The sequence below is a fragment of the Drosophila simulans genome, chromosome 3L (assembly GCF_016746395.2).
Source record: "Drosophila simulans strain w501 chromosome 3L, Prin_Dsim_3.1, whole genome shotgun sequence".
NCBI classification, from domain to species: domain Eukaryota; kingdom Metazoa; phylum Arthropoda; class Insecta; order Diptera; family Drosophilidae; genus Drosophila; species Drosophila simulans.
The window spans coordinates 15,306,937-15,332,034 of record NC_052522.2 but is presented as its reverse complement, the minus strand read 5'-3'; the positions used below and the strand labels follow the sequence as shown (position 1 = coordinate 15,332,034).

At 45.9% G+C, this 25,098-nt stretch overlaps 6 protein-coding genes across 14 annotated transcripts; 2 read left to right on the top strand and 4 right to left on the bottom strand.

Moving 5' to 3' along the window:
• Positions 1–118: 118 nt before the first annotated feature.
• LOC6738166 (general transcription factor IIH subunit 4) lies at positions 119–2,069 on the top strand. The gene is made up of 2 exons (XM_016169488.3): positions 119–478; positions 538–2,069. Exons 1-2 carry the CDS (start codon positions 180–182, stop codon positions 1,736–1,738), a joined length of 1,500 nt encoding a protein of 499 aa, XP_016031998.1. The 5' UTR covers positions 119–179; the 3' UTR covers positions 1,739–2,069.
• Positions 2,017–4,139, bottom strand: LOC6738165 (probable Ufm1-specific protease 2). Its single transcript, XM_002084942.4, has 2 exons — positions 3,989–4,139; positions 2,017–3,929 (listed from the first exon to the last, which is right to left on the bottom strand). Exons 1-2 carry the CDS (start codon positions 4,025–4,027, stop codon positions 2,145–2,147), a joined length of 1,824 nt encoding a protein of 607 aa, XP_002084978.1. The 5' UTR covers positions 4,028–4,139; the 3' UTR covers positions 2,017–2,144.
• Positions 4,140–4,461: 322 nt separating this feature from the next.
• Positions 4,462–14,623, bottom strand: LOC6738164 (microtubule-associated serine/threonine-protein kinase 1). Of its 4 annotated transcripts, XR_005543975.2 has the most exons (12): positions 14,451–14,623; positions 11,740–12,498; positions 10,815–11,341; positions 10,184–10,743; positions 8,796–10,062; positions 8,335–8,731; positions 7,889–8,262; positions 6,660–7,817; positions 6,277–6,592; positions 5,258–6,211; positions 4,857–5,183; positions 4,462–4,792 (listed from the first exon to the last, which is right to left on the bottom strand). XR_005543975.2 is itself a non-coding variant. In XM_039293405.2 (11 exons), the coding sequence occupies exons 2-11, from the start codon at positions 12,395–12,397 to the stop codon at positions 4,984–4,986; spliced, it is 6,411 nt and encodes a 2,136-aa protein (XP_039149339.1). In that variant the 5' UTR covers positions 12,398–12,498; positions 14,416–14,623; the 3' UTR covers positions 4,462–4,983. The 4 variants fall into 4 exon arrangements, 3 of the variants coding, with proteins under 3 accessions (XP_039149339.1, XP_039149338.1, XP_039149340.1); XM_039293405.2 differs by having other exon boundaries at positions 4,462–5,183; positions 14,416–14,623; XM_039293404.2 differs by having other exon boundaries at positions 4,462–5,183.
• Positions 14,624–15,282: 659 nt separating this feature from the next.
• LOC6738163 (DCN1-like protein) lies at positions 15,283–17,129 on the bottom strand. 3 transcript variants are annotated; one of them, XM_016171528.3, is made up of 3 exons: positions 16,598–16,789; positions 16,497–16,538; positions 15,283–16,295 (listed from the first exon to the last, which is right to left on the bottom strand). In XM_016171528.3, the coding sequence occupies exons 1-3, from the start codon at positions 16,772–16,774 to the stop codon at positions 15,432–15,434; spliced, it is 1,083 nt and encodes a 360-aa protein (XP_016031995.1). In that variant the 5' UTR covers positions 16,775–16,789; the 3' UTR covers positions 15,283–15,431. The 3 variants fall into 3 exon arrangements, with proteins under 3 accessions (XP_016031995.1, XP_002084976.1, XP_016031996.1); XM_002084940.4 differs by lacking the exons at positions 16,497–16,538; positions 16,598–16,789 and adding an exon at positions 16,826–17,129; XM_016171529.3 differs by lacking the exon at positions 16,497–16,538 and having other exon boundaries at positions 16,624–16,668.
• A 325-nt stretch (positions 17,130–17,454) lies between these two features.
• LOC6738162 (T-cell immunomodulatory protein) lies at positions 17,455–19,788 on the top strand. The gene is made up of 2 exons (XM_002084939.4): positions 17,455–17,785; positions 17,845–19,788. Exons 1-2 carry the CDS (start codon positions 17,593–17,595, stop codon positions 19,446–19,448), a joined length of 1,797 nt encoding a protein of 598 aa, XP_002084975.1. The 5' UTR covers positions 17,455–17,592; the 3' UTR covers positions 19,449–19,788.
• Positions 19,490–24,860, bottom strand: LOC6738161 (protein argonaute-2). Of its 4 annotated transcripts, none has more exons than XM_016171527.3 (9): positions 24,702–24,860; positions 24,520–24,633; positions 23,066–23,353; positions 22,368–22,744; positions 22,171–22,259; positions 21,506–22,115; positions 20,386–21,405; positions 19,938–20,308; positions 19,490–19,870 (listed from the first exon to the last, which is right to left on the bottom strand). In XM_016171527.3, exons 1-9 carry the CDS (start codon positions 24,718–24,720, stop codon positions 19,780–19,782), a joined length of 2,979 nt encoding a protein of 992 aa, XP_016031994.1. In that variant the 5' UTR covers positions 24,721–24,860; the 3' UTR covers positions 19,490–19,779. The 4 variants fall into 4 exon arrangements, with proteins under 4 accessions (XP_016031994.1, XP_039149342.1, XP_039149341.1 ...); XM_039293408.2 differs by having other exon boundaries at positions 22,368–22,768; positions 23,123–23,353; XM_039293407.2 differs by having other exon boundaries at positions 22,368–22,845; positions 23,191–23,353.
• Between the last annotated feature and the right edge of the window lie 238 nt (positions 24,861–25,098).

Below are 25,098 nucleotides of genomic sequence, written 5' to 3'. Positions count from 1 at the left end.
ATGCATTAGGTGTAAATCAATTGGTTTTTTTATAGTACAATAAGTGCCCTTTTACCTCAGCGATAACCCCCTTCGTAACGCCCTTGATAAATACTATCGATTGTTTCCCGACGAAAGACCGGCTATCGATGACAACGGGATGAAAATATTTTGTTTACGAATTCGACATTCGAATCGTCATGGCCGACACGAAATCCGGTAGTGGTCGGCATTCGGCTGCCGGGGGAAGTGGAAACACCGTCCTGTCGCCCTTGGGGCAGGGTCCTGCGAACTTGGAGTGCAAGGACTTTCAGGAGTATCTGCGCACCCGCCAAACGCCAGAGTCGTTGGAGAAGCTGTACAACTATCCGCCCATTTGTTTGGCCGTATTTCGGGAGCTTCCCGAGATAGCCCGGCAGTTTATCATAAGGATACTGTTCGTGGATCAGCCTGTGCCACAAGCGGTGGTCACATCATGGGGTGCCCAACGTTGTGCCAAGTAAGATTGTATCAAATTGGATTAAATACATCATTGCAATGCATTCATTACGTTTGCAGGGAGCAAGCCGAGGCTACCAGCTGCCTGACGGCTTTGAACGTCTGGCGGGTCACAGCCATTCCGGGTGGCCTTTCTGCGTGGGAGCTCTCGCCCACCTTCAAGAAAAGCGTGCGCCAGGTGCTGCTGGGCGGCGGAAAGCCTTGGCCTATGACCAACACGCTGGATAAGGACTCGAAGCCCAGGGACATTGCTTTTCTGGATACATACGCCATGTCCCGCTGGCGCTGCGTGTTGCACTACATGGTCGGCACCGGAAATCGCAGTGGCACCGATGCGGAGGCCATTAGTCCGGATGCCGTTAGGATTCTGCTGCACGCCAATCTCATGAAACGGGATGAACGAGACGGTATCACAATAACCCGGCAGGGCTTTCAGTTCCTGCTGCTGGACACGCGAGCTCAGGTGTGGCATTTTATGCTACAGTACCTGGACACGTGCGAAGAAAGAGGAATCAGCCTGCCAGAATGCTTGTCCATGTTGTTCCAGCTCAGTTTTTCAACGCTGGGCAGGGATTACAGTTCGGAGGGGATGAACAATCAGATGCTGACCTTCCTGCAGCATCTACGGGAGTTTGGACTAGTCTTCCAACGTAAACGTAAGGAGGGACGCTTCTATCCCACACGTTTGGCTCTGAATGTGACAAGCAAGGAGGCGGCTGCGACTGCTTCTGTGGCCATGGATGAGGAGGCCACTCAGGACTGTGGCTACATCGTGGTGGAGACGAACTACCGAGTGTATGCCTACACTGATTCTCCGCTCCAGGTAGCCGTGTTGGGTCTGTTCACAGAGCTCCTCTACCGCTTTCCCAATCTCGTCGTGGGCGTGCTGACCCGCGATTCAGTGCGCCAGGCGTTGCGTGGCGGTATCACGGCGGAGCAGATTGTCTCGTATCTGGAGCAGTATGCGCATCCCAATATGCGCATGGTCGAGTCAGCCATTCACTCTAAATCCTGCCTGCCACCCACAGTCGTTGATCAAATTAAGCTGTGGGAACTAGAGCGAAATCGCTTCACCTACACCGAAGGCGTGCTGTACAATCAGTTCCTCTCGCATACAGATTTCGTAACGCTACGAGACTACGCCCAGTCGATCCACATGCTGGTGTGGCAAAATGAGCGAACTCGCACGATGGTGGTGCAAAAGAATGGCCACGACGATGTCAAGCGTTACTGGAAGAAATACTCTAAGAGTGGTGTTTAGCCCGGGATGACGACCAATTGGGCTGTTATTCTAGGAGTAACATCTGTCCCCATTTTGTTACTAAGCTAAAACTTTAAAATATGGTTTAATAAGGGAGTGGGATACATATAAAGCATCGACATTCAACATACAAGTGGAAGAAAATTAAAGTACACAGGTATCATACACATCAAAACAGAAAACCACCAAAGCTTTTCCTGGATTATCTTTATCTTTGTTTAGGGTGAGTCGACTTGTAATATTGCCAAACGTAAAACAGTGAAGAGACAACTAACAAATGCATACAAAATAATTTTATTTACCCAATAATAAAGATTTAGAAAGTCCTATACGTCCTATAAGTCCTATAAGCAAATCGAAACATCCTCGCCTACCTAAATGCGAATGGAAAAGAAGCTAGCTCAACCTAATACAAAATGGGCCGCTGGGGCATGCAGAGATTGTAGTAGCTGCCCTTGGCCCAGAAGTCCATGCCCTTCCAGCCGCACCAACCCTTAATTTGAATGGTGGCCAAATCATCGGCACCTGTATAATGGGGATCCAAGATGAGGAACTTCACCTGACCCGTCTGCACGCAGTAGTCTACTCCGATAATGGTGTGGGCCAGCACACCGCCACCAATCATCACCGGTGTTCCTTGCGTTTGGAAATGCATCGCCAGCTCAGAGGCAATAGTGGCCAGCTCAGCTCCAGAGGCTACGTGCAGAATCTTTGAGTCCACGTTAAGGAATCCCTGCAGACACATGCTGATTTCTGTGGAGCCAATCCACTGAGAAGACCCCACGAATGCAGCAGGTTTGTCGTTGATCTTGTGAAGGTATTCCTGCACCTCCAGATGAGTCGGAATCGGTGCGTTCGTATAACCCTGCAGCACAAACCAGGAGCAGATCGTCTGCAGCGAGCGATAGGCGCATCCCCATCCCTTGTCCTGCACCTGCTGTTGCAGGTAATGATAGTAATGGTAGTTACCATTCACTAAGTACTCTTTGCCGTCGACAACTCCACTGGGACGTAATCCAATGTGGGTATTTAGCAGCGGAGTCCATGGTGCGTCCTCCGTTTCACCTAGGAAACGCATCTGGTTGGACCTGCGGAAATAAGGACGACTGACGGGCAAAGCAAACTGTCGATGCAGGCGCTTGCGTCTCTCTAGCATGCTTGGTGTATCGTCACTCAGACCTTCCAGATATGCGCAGCTCACGAAGTGACCAAACTCTTGTGGGTAGAAGTGATAGCTAGCGGGCACCAGCAGCTTTCCACTTCCCGACTCCGTGAGATGCTCAATCAGGCTCAATTCGAACAATCTGAGACCTCTGCAGATGCTTTCAATGAGCACGTCGTATAGCCGTTGGAGCTTCGTCTTGCGGCAGAGAATGGCCATGGCTTCGATCTCTAATGGTACCTGGACTCGGATCTGTTCCTCACTGGTCACAGCAATGCTGAGTGCCGGATGAGGTGGTTCTCCGGCCACGGGATCACGACTACGCGACCGCATCACATCTATGTGGATCACCTCGTAGTCACAGCCAGTCGGAGCCAGTCTCTTGACTGGCGTGTTCTGACCTTTGGGCTTCTTTTTGTCGACACTGGCAGTCTCCTTTTCATGTCCTGGAGTGGGAATGACGTCTATAAGATCCTGAATTTGGGAATCGCCGCTAAGCTGTTTGTCCAGTGGACCGTTGTTATTAATGAAAATCTTTGTCTGCGGAACGTTAAACACTAGATTTCCGTCGGCTACCCTTTTGCGCAGCACATGCATTTCCCGGGACACGGATTCCGGTGTGGCGGCCGTTTGCAGAAAGAATCCGCACTGCAGCCGGGTGAAGCAGAAGTCGTTGTACAACTGATATGCCTCCATAACCTCGTAGGGTACCTCCTCCAGCTTTCCGTGGACGAAAAACGAGGCCCGCAGGCCCACCAAGGTGCCCAATTCGCATTGCAATAGGATGGGATTATCGGTGATATCCACTGATTTGATGACCTCATTAAGGTGCGCCTCGCCATCGGTGCAACCACCAAACTTGACCAGTCCGCATAGATCCAGTTCCGCCGGAAATCTGTGTTGGATCTGCTCGTAGTTCAGCTGTCCCAAACTGGACTCAATGTTGAAACTCAGAAGGAGTAAGGTACCTTCTCCATAGAAAACTCCAAATAAGCAACCACTGCACTGCTGCTTTGTTCGCTCCAGGCGCTAAAATTGGGGAATCCGGGTAAACGATATATGGTTAAATAAGCCATTTATAGTCTCACCTTCAGCAGGAATGCGGATATTTTTAGTTTGGGCAGCATATTTTTTATAAATGTATAAAAAGAAAAAAAGTAATACGGCCACCAGAGCAAATGTTGCACAGCTGGCAATTTTTTATCGATAACTGAGTCTGTATGGTATTTACCTATCGACTTACATATGTATATTAATTTACTGGAAAGTATTTGATTTCAAATAAATTGTGTTTGAATTGAAAAGAATGCATTAACATTTTAGTAGGATTTTAGTTTAGGGATTCATTGGTTTAATTTGAGACATGTCAAATATTTGTACAACGCACTTTGTAAAAGAATGCGCTTTGTAAAAATTAAATTTATGAACATTTTTGTTTTAATAGACAAAAATAATGTTGTGCACATCAAAAATGAAATGTACGATTACCTATAAAGGCCAACGTTTTATACAATAGTCCATTACTTGCCATCTGTACAACTAATTAAAAAGTCGGTTTAAGTACACACACATATAACATTTATTTAATATATATTTTATATTGAATTCGGCATAGTGTATAGATTCGCAAAAATGTTATAAACGCAGCCCAACGCCGCGCCACTGGCTCCATGACTCTCCCATCGACTATCATCCGTAGTCCACAATTCGTTAATTCTATCAATGTTACACATTTATATACAGTACATAATTGCGTGGTGCCTCTTATATTTGCTTCAACTGGAATATCGTGCTCCTTCTCGATTTGCTTTCGTGCCTACTAATTTACATTAAGAGTTTTCAAGCGGTTTTGTTTTGTTTGCCTTTAGTTAGGACATCTACAAACTACTAGGCTTTAGAATTTTCTAATTAATTTCATTGCTAAATTGTATGATTTGCGCAAAAACAGAAGCTTACTTAGAGAAAACAAGTTTAAAACGCAACTCCCGCTCTATATTGAATTCCTGCGGCCTTCCATTTCCATAATTATTTAAACGCGAAACTTAAAACACAAGCATCCATATCCACCGCGGCTACTCTGGCGCTACTTCCTCTGCTTGGCAGCAGAAGTGGCTGCAGATCCTCCTGGTCCAGAGGTTCCTCCACCGGTCGCAACCGATGTATCCTTGCGTGGAGCCGTGGAGATGGTCACGCTTGGACTGGCGGGCTTTGTCGTTGTCATCGAAGTTTTACAGCCACTGTTGTGGGGTTTAGTTTTGGGCGTTCCAGGAGTTGTGGTTTTACCTAAAAATAAATGAAGGAAAGGAAAGGAAATGTTAAATTTTTTTTTTTTTTTTTTTTTGCGTTAAATCCATTACCCTGGTCGACCTTCTTGCTTTTGCCGGCAGGCTCCATCTCTGGCTGCTCGGTGGCCTTTACCTTTGTCGGCTTTTCCAGGGTTTGAGTGGGCGAAGATGAGGATTCCCCCTCCGCGAACTCCTCGATAGCAGGCATGAATCCCTCGGACACACTGCTGCTCTCTTGGGTACTGGTGGGCGAATCTTTCTCCTCCGCAATACGCGGTAAAGGCTCACAATTGGCCAGGGTAACCACAGCGGTGGCACTTGGTTCAGTTCCAGCAGCGGTTGTGGAGACCACTGTTGCCATAGCAGTTGGTCTTTGAGATTCCTCAGAAGCGGCAGGCACCAACTGCAGGGGTTGAGCTGTCGGAGCCCCCAAAACTGCTCCTCCAGCTCCCGATGCACTGCCGCCAGGCGTCGACCTCCAAGTCGTGGTCACCACTCGTTGGTGGGTCGGCTGCTTGATAGGCGGCGAACAGCATAGTGGCGATATCTTTGTTTCCGCGCTACGGGGATGCAAGCGATCCGGTGACAAGGCGCGCCTTAGCAGCGGAGAACTCGGTTCCGCTGACTTGGTTCGTGCAAATCCTGCCTTTTTGGTGTTTGCGTTCACCGCCGTCTGCAACGTGGGCAGCGTGCTTCCCGGACTATAAGACTGTGTGGTGTTTGAGGCACCGGGCTGATGGCCCACCAATGGAAAGGCCAATGGGGAGGGAGATCTTGTGGGTGACGATGGCAGCGGTGACGGTGAAGGGGTTCGCGCCAACGGAGAAAGAGGAATGTGACCCACAGACTTCCGTCGATTCGGCAACGAATTGTTGTTCGTGGTATGCAAAGTCTTTAGGCCTCCGGCGGGATTGTTCGCATTGCCCCCGCCTGCTATTACGGCGGTGGCTGCATGCAGCTTGTGCTTGAGACCATGTAGAGTGGATGGACGCTGATACAGCTGCGGAACGACTCCAGTGGGAGAGACTATACGAAATAGGTAAGAAATATTCAATAAACTGATAATGCATTGTTGTGGCTTATCCCATTACCCGGTACATTTCCAACAGAGGTGGGGTTGCTGCCAACGACGGCTCCCACATGGGGCAGGAGCACCAGCTGCGTGGGTGGCGGAGCAGCAGATAATTGCACACTGAGGGCCGAGGGAGCAACTGCAACGGATCCTGCGTTGCCACCGTGATTGGAGCCACTTGAGCCGGTGGGTGTGTTAGGCGAAGAGGATGAGGGCGACGTGGATTGCGATGAAGAGTTGGCTGCCGACTGACAACAGCTGCTGTGATACGAGGAATCCAAAGGCGACAAATTTCTGGCCGATGGTGTGGTGGGTGAACTGGTGCCAGCTGAGTACTAAAATGATGCATATTAGGTAGTAAACAAGTTTGGCTTTAGATATGCTGCACCAGAAGGATCTTACCTGCTGCATCTCTGCATTTGCACGCTTGCTGCTTATACGGCGAAACAGCGACGTCTTGCGCTTCTTGTCGTGCTCTCGCTTTGTCTGCTTCTTTTGGCGATTCACACCTTTCTTGGCCAGCTTGCTTTGCATGAGATCGCGCTTGCGGCCACCGCTCTGGATGCTGGTGTGCTCGAGTGGAGTGGCCCGCAGGGTTACGTGCTCGCCACCACTAAGAAGCAGCTGCAGCACCTGTGTGTGGAACAGGCCTTGCACAGCCTCCCCATTAACATGAGTGATGAGATCCGCTGGCCGCAGTCCCGCCTCAAAAGCTGGACTGCCCTCGTCCACGGCCATAACCAAATGATGCATTGTATAGAAGTCCGTGTCGCCATAGTATACACGGATGGTATGGACAGTAAAACCGAACCCACGCGGACCACGACGTATGATGATCGGAGGCTTCAGATTTGTAACCAATGGCGAGAGCTCTCGACAAGGAGAAGTATCCCTAGAGCTGGCCGTACTGGAGCCATTGCCTCCACCACCTGGCGATTGAATGCCACATAACTGCGCAGCCAGTTGACTATTGTCTAGAGATGTCATTAGTGACAGACCCAAGGCGGATGCAGATTTAACAATCGACCTGGACCGATGATGCTTCACACTGCTTCCGCTAGTACTGCCGTCCATGGATTTTGGTTGATGCTGCAGTGCCAGCGGAGATTGTTCTCTTGGCAAGTTCATGTTCTCCGTTGATGAGCTGCCCGCGGATATGGTTTCGTCCTCTATCGAGATGGAGAAACGCGGCAAAATGTCTCTGGCGCAAACACCCTTTCGTTTCCGGTTAATCTGCGGCGAAAAATCATCACTGTCCGTTTGCGAACTCTCTGGCGTGCTGCGCGAAAAGCTGCCCACAGTTGCCGTTGGCGGAGTGGCCGCCATTGCCGCCTGAGTTTGAGTTGGTGGCGGAGTGGCCGGCGTACTAATGATAGTGGTTGTGTTCGGTGGCATGCTATGCCGCTGCTGCATTCGCTGCGTGGCCCCGGGATTTGGTTGTTGGAGATAATGCTTTAGCATTCGCAGCTCAGCATCGTTTCCAATAGTCACATTGTGCAACAATTCAGGCAAGTAATCGGCATCCGGAGTGGACGGCACCTTCAGGCAGCTGGAGGAGAGCTAAAAGAAATGTTTCAATATTAATAAAACACATCATTTTCAAATAAAGCCCGTGTAGAACGAATACTCACATCTAGCTTTCGCAGTTGTGGCGTGTTCAAGAATTTGTTGACCACTCCGTCGTGGGAGGCGCTACCCGAACCACTACCACTACCGCTTCCACTACCGCTTCCCATACCCGATTTAAGTTTAGGTATAGCGCCAGTTGATGTGGCTCCTACGGTAGCTGCGGGAGTCTCCTGGGCACGCGATGGCAGCGATGCAAGTGGTGGTGGACCCGTTGGCTTCGCTCCATCGGTAGACGTGGGAGTGGCATGCCGCGACCAGCTATAATGCTGTTTTCTGTACTGCGGAGTATACGAATTGAAACTGCCAAAGACGGGAGTGTCATCCGTGTCATCGGTATCTTCTCCACCTAGATCATGGTTATAGCGATCCATTCGGGCTGTTGAAAAAATATTTCAACAATTTATCAATAGGTAGTTAAAATTATTTTAATATAGCTTATAGAGCTTACTGTCAAAATAACTGGTATCATCATCGTGGGACAACTGCGGCACAAACTCAGCCTTCTGCCGCAGAAGAGAATTCCAATCCATGCCCAGAAAGTATTCGTGCTCCTTCATCTCCAGTGCACCCGATTGAGTGCCCAGACGATCCCGTGGATTCTGCTGCAGCAGCTGCGAGATTATGTCCTTTGCCTCCGCTTGAACAGGCCAGTCCTCACTGTCCGGCCACTCGATGTCATCGTTGACGGTGTGCGCAAATAGTTCCTCTGTGGTTTCGCCAAAAAACGGCACACAGCCGATGAGAAATTCATACAGAATGATGCCCATGGACCACCAGTCGACTGGTTTGCCATAGCCTTGGCGCAATATCACTTCGGGTGCAATATACTCGGGTGTGCCGTACACCTTAAGAGACGTTACATTGAAAAACATGTTTTTTTTTTGTGGAAACTGAAGAATATTTGCATACCTGCTTGTCGGAAAACTGCCTCGTCTCCGAGTCGATATAACCCTCATACAAATTGGTGGCCAAGGACATTAGACCCATTTTGGAGAGTCCAAAATCTGTTAGTTTGATGTGACCCAAGGCCGTGATCAATAGATTGTCCGGCTTAAGGTCGCGATGAACGATGCCGTAGCTGTGCAGATACTCTACGGCTAATACTGTCTCGGCGAAATAGAAGCGGGCCATGTCCGCGGGCAGTGGCCCGATGTTCTTCAGCAGCGTTCCGCAGTCGCCGCCCTCCACGTACTCCATCACCAGGCACAAGTGCTTTTTGGTCTCAAACGAACAGTACATGCTGACCACAAAGGGATTGTCGGCGAACGAAAGAATGTCACGCTCCGCAAACACCTGCTCCACTTGGTTGCGCAGGATGAGATTATTTTTGTTGATTTTCTTCATGGCAAAGCGTTGACGGGTGGTCTTGTGCTTCACCAGGTAGACGGCTCCATAAGCACCATTTGAGATCAGCTTGACAATGTCGAAGTCGTTTTCTTGGGGTGAGGGTTGTTGGACTCCACTGCCAGTTGCTGTTGCAGCCGAACCTCCGGTTATTCCTTCAGCTCCTGCCACCTTCAAACCCGATCCTCCAACTGAACTACTTGATCCTCCCTTCTCCTCATTCATCTGGCTAATAGCCAGCGCAAAAGAGGGTGCCGTGTCACACGAAGCCACTGGCGTTTGAGGAGGCTGCTGAGGTGTCGCTGTGCCGCTTCCCGAGTCCATAGCTATGGCATCCAAGGCCAGGCTGCTCAGCTGCTTGGCTGCACTGGTTAGGGGCGAGTTGAGTAGCAAACTGCCACCGGGTTGCAGTGGATCCGCATCCACGGTGACTTGCTCAGAGCACATCTGCTGCGTTTCCCTTAATTCCTGCTGCAGTTCTGCGATTGGATCACGGTTTAGGCCCAGCTTGTGGATGATGTATTGCGGAATGTCCGCCTTTATCACAGGCATAGCCTTGGCATGTCCTTCAGCAGCCTCCAGTAGCTCATAGAATTCTTGCGGATCGAATTCTAGGCATTCCAGCAATCGAGCTGGTCGCGAAATAATCAACAGCAGCTTTTTAATCACACCATTTAGTTCAGCTGCCGCCTCGGGAGATTTCTCCTTTGTCTCCACCAGCAAACGCTCCAGATTTTCACTCAGCTCATAAAAGTATTGCGAGGTTATCAACTTGGCCTCAGATTTGTGCAGGCAATCCCTTGCCATTTCCAATACTTGATGATGCACAAAGCTGCAAGGGAAAAACAAAAATAGTTTTAAAGGATCTACGAGGAGGATTTGATATGTGTATAAAGCAGAAATCTGCCAGTATCTACTCAAAATGATTGAATTGTTGTAGGGTTTAAACTCACCGCACTATCGGCTGCGAGTCCCTAAAGCTATTGCATGCAGCACTCTTGTTTTCGTTGATAAAGAGCTTCAGCCGCTCTTCCATTTGCTGTGTGGCCTTGGGAAAACGCTCCTTGTACAAAGTGTTCATTACGGCAATCTCATTGTCCACGATTGGTGAACGCGATGGGCTGGAAAGCGATCGGGAGCGCGGACGAAAATAGGGCGACATACGACCACCAACTTGCATTGCACTCGAGGCTGAGCTATTCGCGGATGAACCACCATTACCAGCACCACCACCTGCTTGCTGACCACCACAGGTTACGCTCAGCTCGGCACAGCAATTAACGCAGGACGCTGTCATCGATTTCTGGGGCTGCAGCTGCGTTGGCTTCGGTGGCTGGGGCGTCAGTTGCTTCTGGGAAACGGCTAGCAACAGAGCGCAGTGCTTGGGACAATGCTGTTTGAGGTGCTCGGCACAGCAGGCACCGGCGGCCACGGCAGCGGCATCCGCCTCCTGCACTCCGGGCGGAATGTTGTGCGCCAACTGGTTGAGACCCTCCTGACTCGAGCACTGGGACTGTGATACATGAAGCCATTAAGCTATTAACATACATACATTTGGTTTGGATTATCGAAAAAAAAACTTACCGATAAATTGGAGCTACCAGGCGTGGTTCCGTAACCCGAAGAGGGCAGCGAGGCGACGGACCAACGACGTCCGTCGGCTACAACGCCCCGGCACGAGGCGATTCTTTTGATCGGAGCAAATGCAAATGGCATGGGTGAATTGAGGCGCGGACTATCCACGGGGCTGGCCGAGTATGGGGAATGGGTCCGGGATCCGCCAGCCGCTGCCACGGCAGCCGCGTTGGTGACCAAACTTAGACGATGATGGGCAACTCCACTGGAGGAGCCACCACCGGAGCCAGCACCTCCTCCAGCTGACCCCCGCATCACAACGCCATGGAAGTGATGGTGATGGTGGTGTTTGGCCAAGCCAATCCCTGCACAGCTGCCCGACCGCGAAATGTTGTGACCGCCCAAGGGAGAACCCCCAAAGCCAGGTGGCTGTACTGGTAACGGAGCGGCCAGTTCGTGGCGAAAATAGTTGCCCGTGAGGCATGGAGCTGACTTCCCCAACGAGGAGTGACGCATACGTAGCAAGTTGGAAGTTTCTGCAATGAACAATTTAATACACGTTTTGTATTGATTGTGTAATAGTTGGACAAGAAAACTTAATTCTAACTTTTGGATAAATGAGTGGCTCTTAACTTGATAATTTTTAAAAGAAATTCAATAAATACGTTTTGATCTGAACTTGATAACTTTTTTTTATACGATTACAAGGGCAGACAGACAAACATGATTAATGCAAAAATATAGGTGTCAAGATTTGGGTGCTAATTAAGTCAGAATTGACATCTTACCAAAACGATAAAAATAGCTTGTAAATATGCTACAAATATAAATATCAAAGCTAATTTTATCGTTATCGTTATACATATGTACGCATATATTCTTTCTTTTCGTACGTTAAATCTTTCTTTTTTATGTGGTTGGGATAATCTCTTACCGCCGCTGACAGCGCGCAGCGAGTTGGTGTGCTGCTGATAGGAGATCTTCCGGAGCAGGGCGGTGTATCCCCTAGAGTGCAAAGAACTTGAGCTTCCGCACAGACCGCCAGAGGAGCTCTTGGTCAGGTTCAGGTTGCGCATCATTGAGGAGCCGTTGGTGCTATCGTTGCCGATGGATAACTTGGCCGGCGAGGTGGGCAGCAGCTCCAATCCGCTGCACGACTTGACGCTGCTGTTGCAGGACGACGATGCTACCGCAAGTGCTGCTGCAGCGGCAGCCGCCTCCTGGTCGGAGTCGTCGAAGACGAGTACGCGTGCCGAGTAGCTCGATTGCGGGCGTATCCGCGACAGATTGGCAGTGCTCAAGTGCCGCTTGGGCACCGGGCTGCCGCTCATGGTGGCTGTGGCCGTGGCGCCACTGCTGCTGTCCGCGGATGCCGAGCCCGAGATGGACATGGCCTCGATCTCGCTGGCCACGCTCTGATTGATAAACTCCTGCTCCTGTTGCTCATCGTTCTTTTGCGGCGTTGAGGTGGATATCTTGCTGCCAATTACAGCGCTCACTGAGTGGTTGGACGATGTCGATGATGATGACGATGTGACTGGGCCGGCCGCTCCATCGGCTGGACGGGATGCAGCTCCCTCCTGGCGACTCATGTTCGTGCTGGCTTCGCGTTCGCTCTGATCTTAGCAGGATCGCATGTTGTTATCTGTCTCCGGGGCTTTGTTGCTTCGGCTTTTGGGCATGGCGTCGGCGGCTGCAATAAGAGCAATTAATTAGCATACGGCTGGCAAGGCGCTCCCCAGCTCTCAGTTCTCAGTTAACAGCTCACTTCCCATCCCATCCCACACCATACCATCTCCGACATCCAGACGCTGGCAATTGCTTCCACACACAAACCTCTGGCTAATTAATCTCGTTGGGCTGTCACTTTGCACGAGCCCAACAGCTAATAATTAAATATATACGTGTGTATAAATCGGTCAAAAATTGGATCGAAATATACTAATATGTAGTACATACTACACATATTCGTATACGGGAAGCGATCGCCCACTTGGTTTTGGGTGATAGTCCAGAAATTCCACAATGAGCAAGTGCCTGCTGAATGGTTGAATCACAATGCTGTGCAGTGACAAGGGTGACACGGAAATCTCTTTCAACCGAAAATCAAGTCCCGATGACTCAGAGATCTATTTTAGTTGACTAAAAAACCATTGTTTTGAGTCAACAACCTCACAAAATACAATGCTCATATTCTGCATAAAAATACTAATAGAAATTCTTAAATTATCGACCAAGAATTTTTGCATATCAAGTTCAAAATTGTTTAACATTGTGCATTCTATTAAAATGACTATACAATACAATTGGAATTGAGAAATTTAAGAAAGCTAAGTATCAACAAAGTTTCTAATTTAGATGAAACTTTTCCAAATATTTGTATAACGAATTAGACCGCTAGGAAATTTATAAACACATATACATACTTATATGCTTACAAATATACATGGATTCAATAAAAGTTTCTCAAGTTCATACTAATACATACATAAGTGTTCAAAATTTACTAATTTCAAAAGACATTCGAATTTTTTCAATACAATGTGATGTGAAATTATTTCCTTTAAATCTTTGTGTGAAATTTCCACATTTTAAGACATTCTATCTTGAAAGATCATTAAGTACAACAATGTGAAGTGCATTTAACAAATATAGTGACAATGAAACAATATCACAAGTAAGTGCAGTAATGATCATTCCGAAATCGTCAGTTAACAATTCTGATAAATATTGATAAAGAAAAAAGTTACTGCAGGCTGCGTTTGTTTATTGAATTGAGCGGCTCGTTCCACGACTCCAGTTTCCGAAACTTACACGTTTCGGCTGAGTTTATACACTCGAAAAGCAAACCAAGAAACCCAGTTTCGGTTCCATTGTTTACCCTCCTCGCTGTTCTGAATAAAAGGCTACTAAATTATACGATTATCTGCAGGTGAGGAGCAGAGCTGAGCAGAGCGGAGCGGAGTGGATGTGGTGGGTTGGGATCGGATCTCGAGACGGCAAGGGGCTAACAGCTGTGTGAGCGATATAAGCTATACGACACTATAGTGCACGATCGTAAAAGGTGCTCCGAGGTCTCCATGTAGACGTTGTCGTAGTCCGACGACTTCTGCGGTTATCAGTTTGTTTTCGTTTCGTTTATTTTTGTGTGTTTAGTGGCATTTATTCACACACTGTGCGGATTGTACACTAGGTGCGCACACACACGGCCAACGGGGCGTATATTTGTTTAAATTTCGCCCACTCGAGGCGAGACGCGCGAGTTATTCACATGATAATTGGATTTGCAAATGCGACCACCGCTGTTTGCACGGATTTGATTATATTGTGTGGAGCGCCCAGAACAGCAGTCACAAAAAATAAATAATAAATAACCAAGGGCAAAGGATTTTCGAGACCAAATTAATTATGGCCAATAGGAAGAACAACAACAACAACTGCAGCCACAACAACAGCAAGTGGGGGCTTTGCTTTGGTATGGGTAATGGCATAGCTGTGTATGTGTAAGTGTGTGGGGGCGGCGAAGGAGCCCCACACACACACAGAACACGAACACCCACAGACGTTGCGATTACGGGGTTTTTGGTACAATAAATTGTTAGTTTCTCACTTTTACATCGCTTAACACTCGATTTGGAACTTTACATTTCATACGCAGCAACTACGCTGAGGCAGACACACACACTCGCGTGCCTTGCACGCGATTTAAGGGGTATTACTAAATATTTTAACAGCGAAAAAATCGTTGTAACAATATCAATCAGCCGAACGGTCACATTACTAGCGATGACCCCCGATGCTGCTCAAGTTATCGAATCACGGCAGTGGTGGCACTCCAATCTTAAGTTTTTTTTGCCATTGGCGGGGTGTTTGAAAATATAAATAACAACATTTTGTACAAGCAAAAAAAACTCATCTCAGCTTTAAGAATTGAATTGGTTGCGTCTTAAGTTACCAGCTGTTTTTAACCCAGAATAAAAAGGGAAAATAATCGATTTTAAACGGTACTCTTCAGTGTGACCGAAGAAAAGCAATTCTACTTTGTTGAACTTTTTTAAAAATATTTTCACACTTCATTTTTGAAAAATAAAAAAAAAAATTTATTTTTCCGTAAGTGTTCTAAGTATGTGTATATACAGTTATTTAACAAAACAAAAATTAAAAACAAAACAAAAAATTATAAACAAAAATTTCATCAAAATTATAGCATTCGAGTTTTATTTCAAAAGGGAAAATCATTTCAATTTGTATTTATCAATGATAGAAAAGCGTAAAAATTACAAAATATTAGGTACTAAAATAATACCAGAGGGATGTGATTTATGTCTAGTCATAAGCAAAGAAATAATAATTCATTTAGATTCTAAATTTAAGCTTGAAAGTGATAAGCTTATATTCCTCAATTTCTATTTATTTCTAACGGATGAACTAGATGTTGTCTACCACAATCAATTTCAATGAATAGGACGCCGGGGACTTACATTTACTAACTTTATTTATTTATTATGACGCTTTTATAGAGAAAATGTAAATTTACCGGCCTTGCTTAGATTCTCCGTTATTTAGAATAATCAGAATAAAAGCAAATCTATCATTAATGAGAATACAATACAGTGTAACAATTCGTTAGCCATAGTTCATGTTTGTACTGTGCGAGGTCTGGTAGGCGCTGGATATGTTCTTTTGGGAGCTTGAGCTAGCACTGGACTGCTGCTGGTAGCCGGATCCCGGCGAGGAGTCCTCCTTGAGATGATCGTTCTCCTGGCACCACTCCACAAAGTCGTCTATTAGAACCGGCCAGGCGCCCTCCGAATCGTAGTTGCTCATCCGGTCGTCGATGTTGGTGGCAAAGTCGAGCAGCAGGTTCCACGTATCTCGCGAAATGGCCCGCTTGTGTTTCTCCTCGAGGAACTGGCACCAGATGTCCAAAAACTTGAAGCGCCCACTAAGAACGATGCACCAGTAGGCGATTGCCATTTCCAGGTCAATGCCTTTTTGGCCCGGATCCTTGGCGTAGTTGAAGGTAAAGTGGTAAAAGTCCTTGAACTTGCCGGCGTCGTTCAGCTCCTGCTCAAGGATGGGCAGCTTGGTCTTTAGCTTGTCGATACTATCGATGCCCAGGTCGCACATGCCATTGATAAACTCATCCCGCGAGAATTCGCACTGTACCTCGGCGTGGAATTTCCACGCTATGATCAGCACCAGTTTTGAGTCTGGCTTCAGGTCCAAATCCTCCAGGAAGTGGATTACGCCCTGGGATCCGATCTTCAGGGGATCGCTGGGATCCCGATAGCGCATGAATAGCTGCTCGATGCGCTTGCGATCCAACTCCCGGTAATAGTACTCCGGATTCTGGAAGTAATTGTCGCTGGCCAACTCGAATTTCCAGTCGTTCTGTTGCAAACAGAATATAGCCGTCTGTTCGCCCGTGTGTGTCAGTGATATGAACTTCTTCACCTTATCGCGGTGCGTGCTGGATTTCAGTTTGTTCTGCAAAATCATAATGGGGCGTTACTGCAGATGACTATGATGCGTGTGTCTTAAAGATCTCGGGATATAGTGGATCTATAGCTGTGGGATTTGGGCTTCTAACCGTGCGTTTATTAAAAAGATCTGAATACTACTCGTTTGAATATGAACTATTTTGAATGAAATATATTCACATATCTCTCTGCAAACTGGAATATTTACATATCCCAGTGGTTCCCAGGTAAAGGCTTGAATATAAGATTCCTGTCGAGATGAGAGCCATTGACTAATGGGTAACTTATAGTCGGGAAAGGGTACTATACGATTCTAGCGTTATTTTCTTGTTTACTATGGATTTTGCTGCCCAGGCGAATTGCATAAATACAACAGCAGCAGCAACAACAACAACTACAACTAGTGTGCCCAAGCTGGCACTCCAAGAAGAAGCTGCTGGGGATGAGAAAATGGATCGACTTAGCCACGTTCTCCACGGTTCTCATTTGATGCTAACTGGGCCAGCACTCTTGTTGAAAATTTGGAGAAGTACTCACCATTGCACTGCCTGCCACTGGTTCAATTTTCGCACTTGTCTAGAGCTGTGGTTTCCGACTATTAACAACAAGAAACTGCGGACTGCAGGTGTTGGAAAACGACTATTGTTTGCCTGGAGAAACTAAACTAAACACGTATCGCACAGTTCCGTTAGGTTTAATTCGCGAAGAAATTTTTCTTGTTTTGGTAAATCTGTGTTGATTGTTTACACTATTTAGCCATATTTTCCAAAGGGATATTTTTATTTAGTTTTGCTCACTGGCGAGTGACCTTCACTTGACAGTTGAAATTTGCCATAATGTTTCGAAATATACCGAAGCGTAATTAAATAATACCGAAATCACATTGGAAACTTAAATGGAAATATTTGAATTAAAATAATTTACAAATCTTAAAAACCAAACAGATTATATAATTAAAGAAATTAATTCGATAAGACAATTTTGGAAACAATTTTTGCTAATAGGAATATTTTATCACATATCTATTAAAAACATATATGAATGAAATGAAACAATTAAATTTTTTTCAAATAATGGGATGTCATATATATTTTTAAACAAAATTTTTCCCAAAAAAGACTGCTTGAAACGCAGTGGAAACACATCTAAAACTTATCGATTACTGTGCGACGCGACAGTGGATACGCAGTCAACAAAATATCGCTCAGCCCATCTGATTCACTATTGATTTTCTTCAATAACAAGGCAGAGGAAAGTGGACAAAAAGAACGCAATTTGGGAAATACAAAACTTGGAAATTCGGAATGACGAGATGCAGCCTTGTATTGGGTGTCCTGCTGGCCCTTGGCAACCTTATTCACGCCAGTGATATTACGGATAAAGTTTTTGCAGATATTAAAGAGGGCATTGTTGCAGCTTTCGGGGATTTCAATTCCGACGAACTCACGGATGTTTTTGTGATTCGCGATGGGATGAGGAGGTTGCAGATACTCTTTGGTATGTTATTGGAGCCAGCAAAATGGATCTCCAAAGGTTTAATTGTCCGTTTTACATAGGGCACTACACGGAGCCTCTACTTAAACTGGGACCCGAGTGCCAGTATGGAGATAGGACCATTGTTAGTGTTATACCCGGAGATTTTGATGGCGACGCCCTAATGGACGTGCTGGTAAACCTGAAGGGCAAGGACGAGGACACCTACGAGGTGCTCATCAACTGGGGCAATACCACCGAACTGAAGTGCTCCAATAAGTCACTATTCACCAGCAAAGGAGAGGTAATGGCCCTGGACTTTAACCGCGACATGATTATCGATTTATACGGACTTGACTCTGTGGGAGTGCGCACATTCTGGATATTCAACAGCAGTAGGCTTCCGCCTGAGCCAGTACACCAAGCAGAACCCACAGAAATCAAGGAAAACTCGTTGAGCATCCCCAATGCAAATGCCTATCTGGATCTGAACGGCGACTTCTTGGCCGATCTGTTCTTGCAGACGAACACCTCCTACGAAATATGGCACGGCATCAACGAGCGAGACAAGCAGGAGAATTTCAGCTACCAATACCAAATTAAGTTCCAGCCGATCGGAGCAGGCAATGACTACCACATCGGTCAGACTGTGTTCATGGACTTCGAGCTAAAGGGCGTGCAGAACATTGTGGTTCCGTTTTGCATCCTGTCCAATTGCCGGAACTCCTCAATCATGGTGCATGATGGCACCGACTTTCGAAATCTCCATGTAAACTTCCGCGATCCACAGGGCATCACTTGGGCCTTTGTGCCGCCCGTGTCAGATGATGTTTACTTGCGAACCATTACGGCAAGGAGTGGGGATTTCAACCTGGATGGGTATCCTGATCTCCTGGTTACTTTGCAGCCACTGAATGTGGGTAAGCCAGTGATGCAGACGTTCTTGCTAGAGAACGTGCCTTGCACAACGTGTAACAAGCCGCTAAAGCGCACTTTCGAGGTACGCTGGAACGCCCTTTCGCCAATGGGCAACAACACGGTGGCAGGTGCATTCTACGACTTCTACCAGGACGGTGTGCTCGATGTGATTCTTATTCGAAAAGAGGCAAAAGGCAAATACAAGCCACTCGCTTTCCGGAACACGCTTGACTATGACGCGAACTTTGTGAAGGTGATTGTGCTAACCGGATTGGATAACAAGCAGAACCCGGAGAGACGCACTCCTTTGGGTAGGAAAAAGCGCACCTATGGCACTAACTTGCCAGGACCACGGATCACCTACAGTACCACTACTCAGGATGGTGATCAGCAGTGCGGCAGTAGCGTTCAACTACCGCAGGCCTCGTACTTTGCTCTGCAACTACCGTATACGTGCTTTGGCTTGGGTCGAACGCCAAATTTCGTGGATCAATTGACCGTAGGACTTGGCAGCAAGTTACGCAACTGGACGCAACTTATACCGAACTCTCAGATCATTGTGGTTCCAAAACCCCTAAACGAACCGTCGCACTGGAAGGCTCAGCTTTTTGTCACGCCTAGCAAATTGATTCTGATGAGCGTCGTGGCGCTGGGTGGCACCTGCCTGGTTATCGTCTTCATCATCCTTGTGCTATACATCAAGGAAAAGCGTGAGGATAAACAGGAGCGCTTGCAGGAGTCTCACAGATTTCATTTCGATGCAATGTAAGGTGGTCGCCCCATGAAATGTAAATGATTCAACCAATTAGATGAGCTTTTAATTTTAATATTATTTAATGTTGATGAATATGCCTAAAAAAAGAAGATTGCTCTGTTGAATCCATTATAAGCTTACCAACCCTTTTGAGGTTCTAAAATGCCACAAACAAATTGATAAAAATGTAACGTAGAACAATATTTGGCGGACCATCTCAAGGTGGCTTTTAAAATCTTAGCTCATCATGGAATCAAAAGAGACACTCCTTTACATAATTTATATTTGTAATATGGTTTAAGAAATGTGATAATAAAAGGATGAAAAATAAGATTCAATAAGTTGCTCAGACAAAGTACATGGGGTTTTTCTTCATGAATTCGGGAACAATCGTGCGCTTTGCGTACTCCTTCTTCAAATCCAGAAACCTGTGGGTGCTGTGGGTGACATTACAGAAAGAATTAAGCTCAATGTACGGGTAAAAGCTCACAAAGAATATCATACCCAGTCAGATAAACGCGTCCGCGAGCAGCTACCAAATGAGCTAGATAGGCCGGGGCCGGATACGAGACCGAGCGATTGCAACGAGGGAACATGTGGCACAGGTTGTAGGTCAACTGCTGCAACAAGTCGATGTCAAGATTGCCTGTGTTCTCGATCACATTGTATCGTGTTGGCTTGGCTGTGCCCTGGATGGCCTGGTGGCTGACCATGAAGAACTGCATCTCGTTGGGATGCACAATGGTGCGATCGACCACGGTACCGGGGTCCACGTTGTTGAACCTGTTCGATGGCGTTTCGACGCCGCTGGGAAAGAAGCGAGTGTGATGACGCTTCACCACAATCACGCAGCAAATCTTAGGTGTACAGCCCACCTGTATGTAATAATATAATAATTAACTTATATCTGGTAACTGTTCATGTTAAATAGCTAGGAAATTCAAAAACTTACCTTGTCACAGGCTTGTCTAATATGCCTCAGTTCCTCGTTTTTGATTTTCGGAAACTGGCCGTCGCTCACGCCATCTCGGTAATAGAGGATATGATCAGGGTAGGCGTTACGGTACTCCTTATACACGCGCAAGTGCTCCAAAGTTACTGTGTACATGTCCTCGATCTCCTCCAAAGTCCCTCGCTGCAAACGATATTGCATGTTATAACTAGCTCCGTAGGGATCGTGTGAGGCTGCTACGCCGACCACACTGGGAATCTCGCGCTGATCGGGAGAGGGATGGGTCACATCGGCTCCCATGTACATGGTGTTCACCAGCATCGGCAGTCGAGGATCATCCTTGATCTTGTGGTTGATGCCGTTCAGCTTGGAGTTGACCTTAAGTAGAATATTTCCAATCGTCTGATCGTTACACTTTCTTTCCACGGTGAACTGCTTAACGCACTGCGTCAAAATCCCATGCTGTAGCTCGGCCTTCTGTTTAATTGTATCGTAAGAAATTCTAGACTGAGGAATAATCACAATTGCCAGATCGTAATGGCTGCGCTTCAGATCCGCGAAAACAGTGTCTAGGCTGCGCTCGTCTTCCGTGAACGGTCTGATAGACACCTCAGGATCCAAGCTTATATTGAATGCCTTGCTTTGGGATAATATTTTTCGCCCGAAGTCATTTATCTGGTTATAGGATATTTTGTGACCACCACTCCTCGAATCACAATACAAGACCGTCCACTTGTGCGCCACGTTCTTCGGCTGCAGAAACTGCATATTATCCATGCGCCACGACCCCTTATTCACCAGACTGAACTTCTTATTATGATATTCAACCTGAGGTGGGTTTAAGGTGCGGGTGCTGACCACAATAAAATCGTTGGCAATGCGGATGCCAAAACGACTGATGGTCGGATCCAGGTTGTGCTGGAAGTATTTCATCAACTTCATGATCTTGCCCTTTCGCACGTTCGTCGATGTGGCTGCGAACCTTATCATTTCGGATACCTGTCTTGCTCCATCCTTGCGCTGTGAAATACATGTGTTAATAAGTATGTATATGTAATGACAATACAGTCGAGGGTATTGAACAGCAAGATATAAATATAAAGGAATGTAGTGAACTCACGTTTAGGGCCTGACCTTCCTCGATGCTGCATAGCTCGATGGGCAGCATAACACTCTTTACTGAAGATCCAACGTTCAAGCAATGAAGTTGGGGATACTTCAATGGGTAGTTGCGACTGTGGAAGTAGGACGCAATGGTGACCTTCTTCCCATCGTGTTCGAAGACCTCACTGTTGGCCGGGGCACGAGAAAGTCCATTTACACGGTATACCCTTGGAGCGCTTTGAAACGACTTAGGAGGCGTGTAAACCACATTGATTCCTCTGAGGAACGGCTCAAGGAAGCGTCGCGAATATTCCAAATTTGTTGTATTGTTGATTTTTCCATTTAAACTAAATTCCTCCAAATATTGGATCATCGGAATGGGCATCGGAAAGGATTTGTGCGATATATCTACATTTAAAAATGGCCTATCGCCCAGCATAAAAGCCTGATAAAGACCGACCAGGGCCTCGTATCCATCTTTCAGATCGTAACTTTCACCAGGATCGGACATCTTAAAGAAGGAACGACCAACACGAATGGATTTCTTGTAGCAGGGTGAAGCCAACACAACCTCCAAGCACTGCATTGCTCGCATGGGCTTGTCGAAAATTCGGTCTTTCATATAACTGCAGAGGAGCGCGTTTAAAAGGTGTCTTTATGAAAAACCTAATTTATATTTACGTAGTTAACGATTTAAGGTCAATGTTCGAGTCAGCAGTCTCCTTGATTTCGATAGTGTAGCGCAAGGTACGACCATTACGATCTGTCACCTAAAATAATAAGAAATAAAAACAACTAAAATATCATATAATTCATAATTTAAAAATGTTATTACTCCCAGTTGTTCATAAGTTAGTACACAATTTCTTGCAACTTACAGTCACTTCCGGATTTTGGGTATTCAACGGCAGCTTATCCACCGAGTAGCAAGAGGCTTTGCCATCAAAGGCAAGAATTGCACCGCCCAATTGGTCCATGCGAAATTGTTCAAATGCCTGCCTGTAAAACTTTGTGGGGCGCTCTGGCATGATCTTCACGTCATAGTGGTATGCCACAGAAGGCATTTTGGACATGTCAAGGTCCAGATAGTTGATGGCTACTTGCCCGGGTCGGCCGATTGTTCCCCGCTTAATACTCCCTTCTGGCTGAGGCGGTAATGGTAATGGGGCAGCCTGCTGTTGCTGAGGTGGTCCACGAGATTGGTATTGGCCTTGGCTCTGGGTTTGGTATCCTCCCTGACCTTGCTGATAGCCACCTTTTTGACCCTGAGCAGGCCGTCCTTGTGGTCCCTGCTGGTGGCCACCTTGTTGTTGTGCAGGCGGACGCTGTTGGTAGCCACCCTCTTGCCCTTGCTGTTGGCCACGTTGTGGACCTTGTGCAGGCCGCCATTGTCCTTGCTGTTGGTCAACTGAGCCATCCCGAGCCTGGCCTTGTGTTTTCTGTCCTGCCCATCCTTGGAATTTCTGCTTTTGGCCTCCGCCTGAGCTTGTGGATGGCTGTTGCTGAGGTGGTCCACGAGATTGGTATTGGCCTTGGCTCTGGGTTTGGTATCCTCCCTGACCTTGCTGATAGCCACCATATTGTCGTTGTCCTCCTTGCTGATAGCCACCTTTTTGACCCTGTGCAGGCCATCCTTGTGGTCCCTGCTGGTGGCCACCTTGTTGTTGTGCAGGCGGACGCTGTTGGTAGCCACCCTCTTGCCCTTGCTGTTGGCCACGTTGTTGACCTTGTGCAGGCCGCCATTGTCCTTGCTGTTGGTAACCTGAGCCATCCCGAGCCTGGCCTTGTGTTTTCTGTCCTGTCCATCCTTGGAATTTCTGCTTTTGGCCTCCGCCTGAGCTTGTGGATGGCTGTTGTTCCAAACCTAGATTTAAAAATCGATAAAGAATGTTTATTACAATAGGTGTTGTTTCCAAAAAAACTGCAAGCAAACTCTTCGAAAAGTATTCACCTGGCTGATTTGAAATTTTGAACGCGATACAAAATATTTTGTATCTCTTTAAAGTATGTAACCTTAAATGTAAAGATATTTTGATCACACTTATTGATGTCAAATGTTCAATTTCGCGTCATCAATTAGATTTTTAATAAGTTCATAAATTAAGTTAAAATTTCGTATCTGGTATAAATTCCCCCAACTGTATATTTGTTATGACTTATTTTAATTCTTTTAATGAGAACTTAATACTACATTTAACGCACAAATTGTATTTAGCTAAGCCGCACCAAAATTAATTTAATTAATTTAAAGATACTACCGACTGGCAGAAGCATGAAAATACAACTTAGGGCTATATGTTACGTAGAACTGAACTTAAGAGATTAAAAGCAGATCTAACTTTTCAGTTGTTTGCTGCTTCTGCTCAAAGCACAGTTGTTACATTTGATAGTGAAAATTATTATTTTTTAAATATACGAGAATTTTAATTTAGTTATGTTAAGGGGAAATTCAATAACTGTTATATATAATTCACTTTTAAGTTAAATTTGGACCAAATCATTGATTATATTTTTCATCAACTGTTGTCTACTAATATGATAGAATATAACAATTTTGTTATGGTAATAGTATGCTATACTTTTGTTTACAATTATTTTATAACAGTAATATGCTTTCCTATGTGCAATGACAATATAACAATTGTAATAATTTTAGTTAAAACATCATTTACTAGTCCCATATAAAATTGTTCATTTTCTTTAATAATTGTATCCAATTACATAGCATTAATTCGTATTTGGAAAGTAACCATAAAAACATTATTTGCAGTGATTGTTGTCCTTTTTGTTTTGAGTATTCATTTAATTAACAGCTGCTGTTACAAAATAGCTACATATATACATACATACACACATACATAGGTTCTATACAACCACGTCAGTTAAATTGCATCATGGCAGTTCCAAGCAGTTCGAAAACTTCTAGAGCATTCGATTGCAAATGTTAAACACATATAAACATACATAGATGCATACATACATATATATGTTTTTTACATACGCCGAGAATGTATAGCAAGTTGTACTCACCTTGTTGGTTTTGCTGTTGCTGCTGCAGCGGTTGTTGCTGCCGTTGTTGTTGTTGCGGTTGCTGTTGCTGCGGCTCTGGTGCTGCGGCGCTCTCCTGCCCACCTTTCTTGTACTCTGAGGTGGTAATTAGAAATTTTTATATATTTGTATAGCTGCATTGTCCTGCAGGTCGGGCCACTCACTGTCATTCTTTCTTCCCATGATATACTTTTGAGGGTTTCGAATTAAGTGCTTGAGAAAACAGATGAAATTTTTTTTGCGTTTCACTTTGTTCACAGTCTCTTTTAGTGATGGGAGGCCTTAGGGCTGGGTGATAAGTTATTGAGCGCACAGCTGGTGTTTTCTGCTTATCGATTATTGATAGTAACACACGGATTAGGCGGGCGATTCAAGTGGGGATTTTTCTCTACCTATTTTTTTAATGTTTTGATATATTTTTCATATTAGCCTTGTAAACGTCTATCGATTTGGCAAAAAAAAAATTTAAAATGCCACATTCACACAAAATGCCATGTGATATTTTTTCATATTTTTATTAGTCTTGTAAATTTCTATCGGTTTGCCAAAAACTTTTTGCCA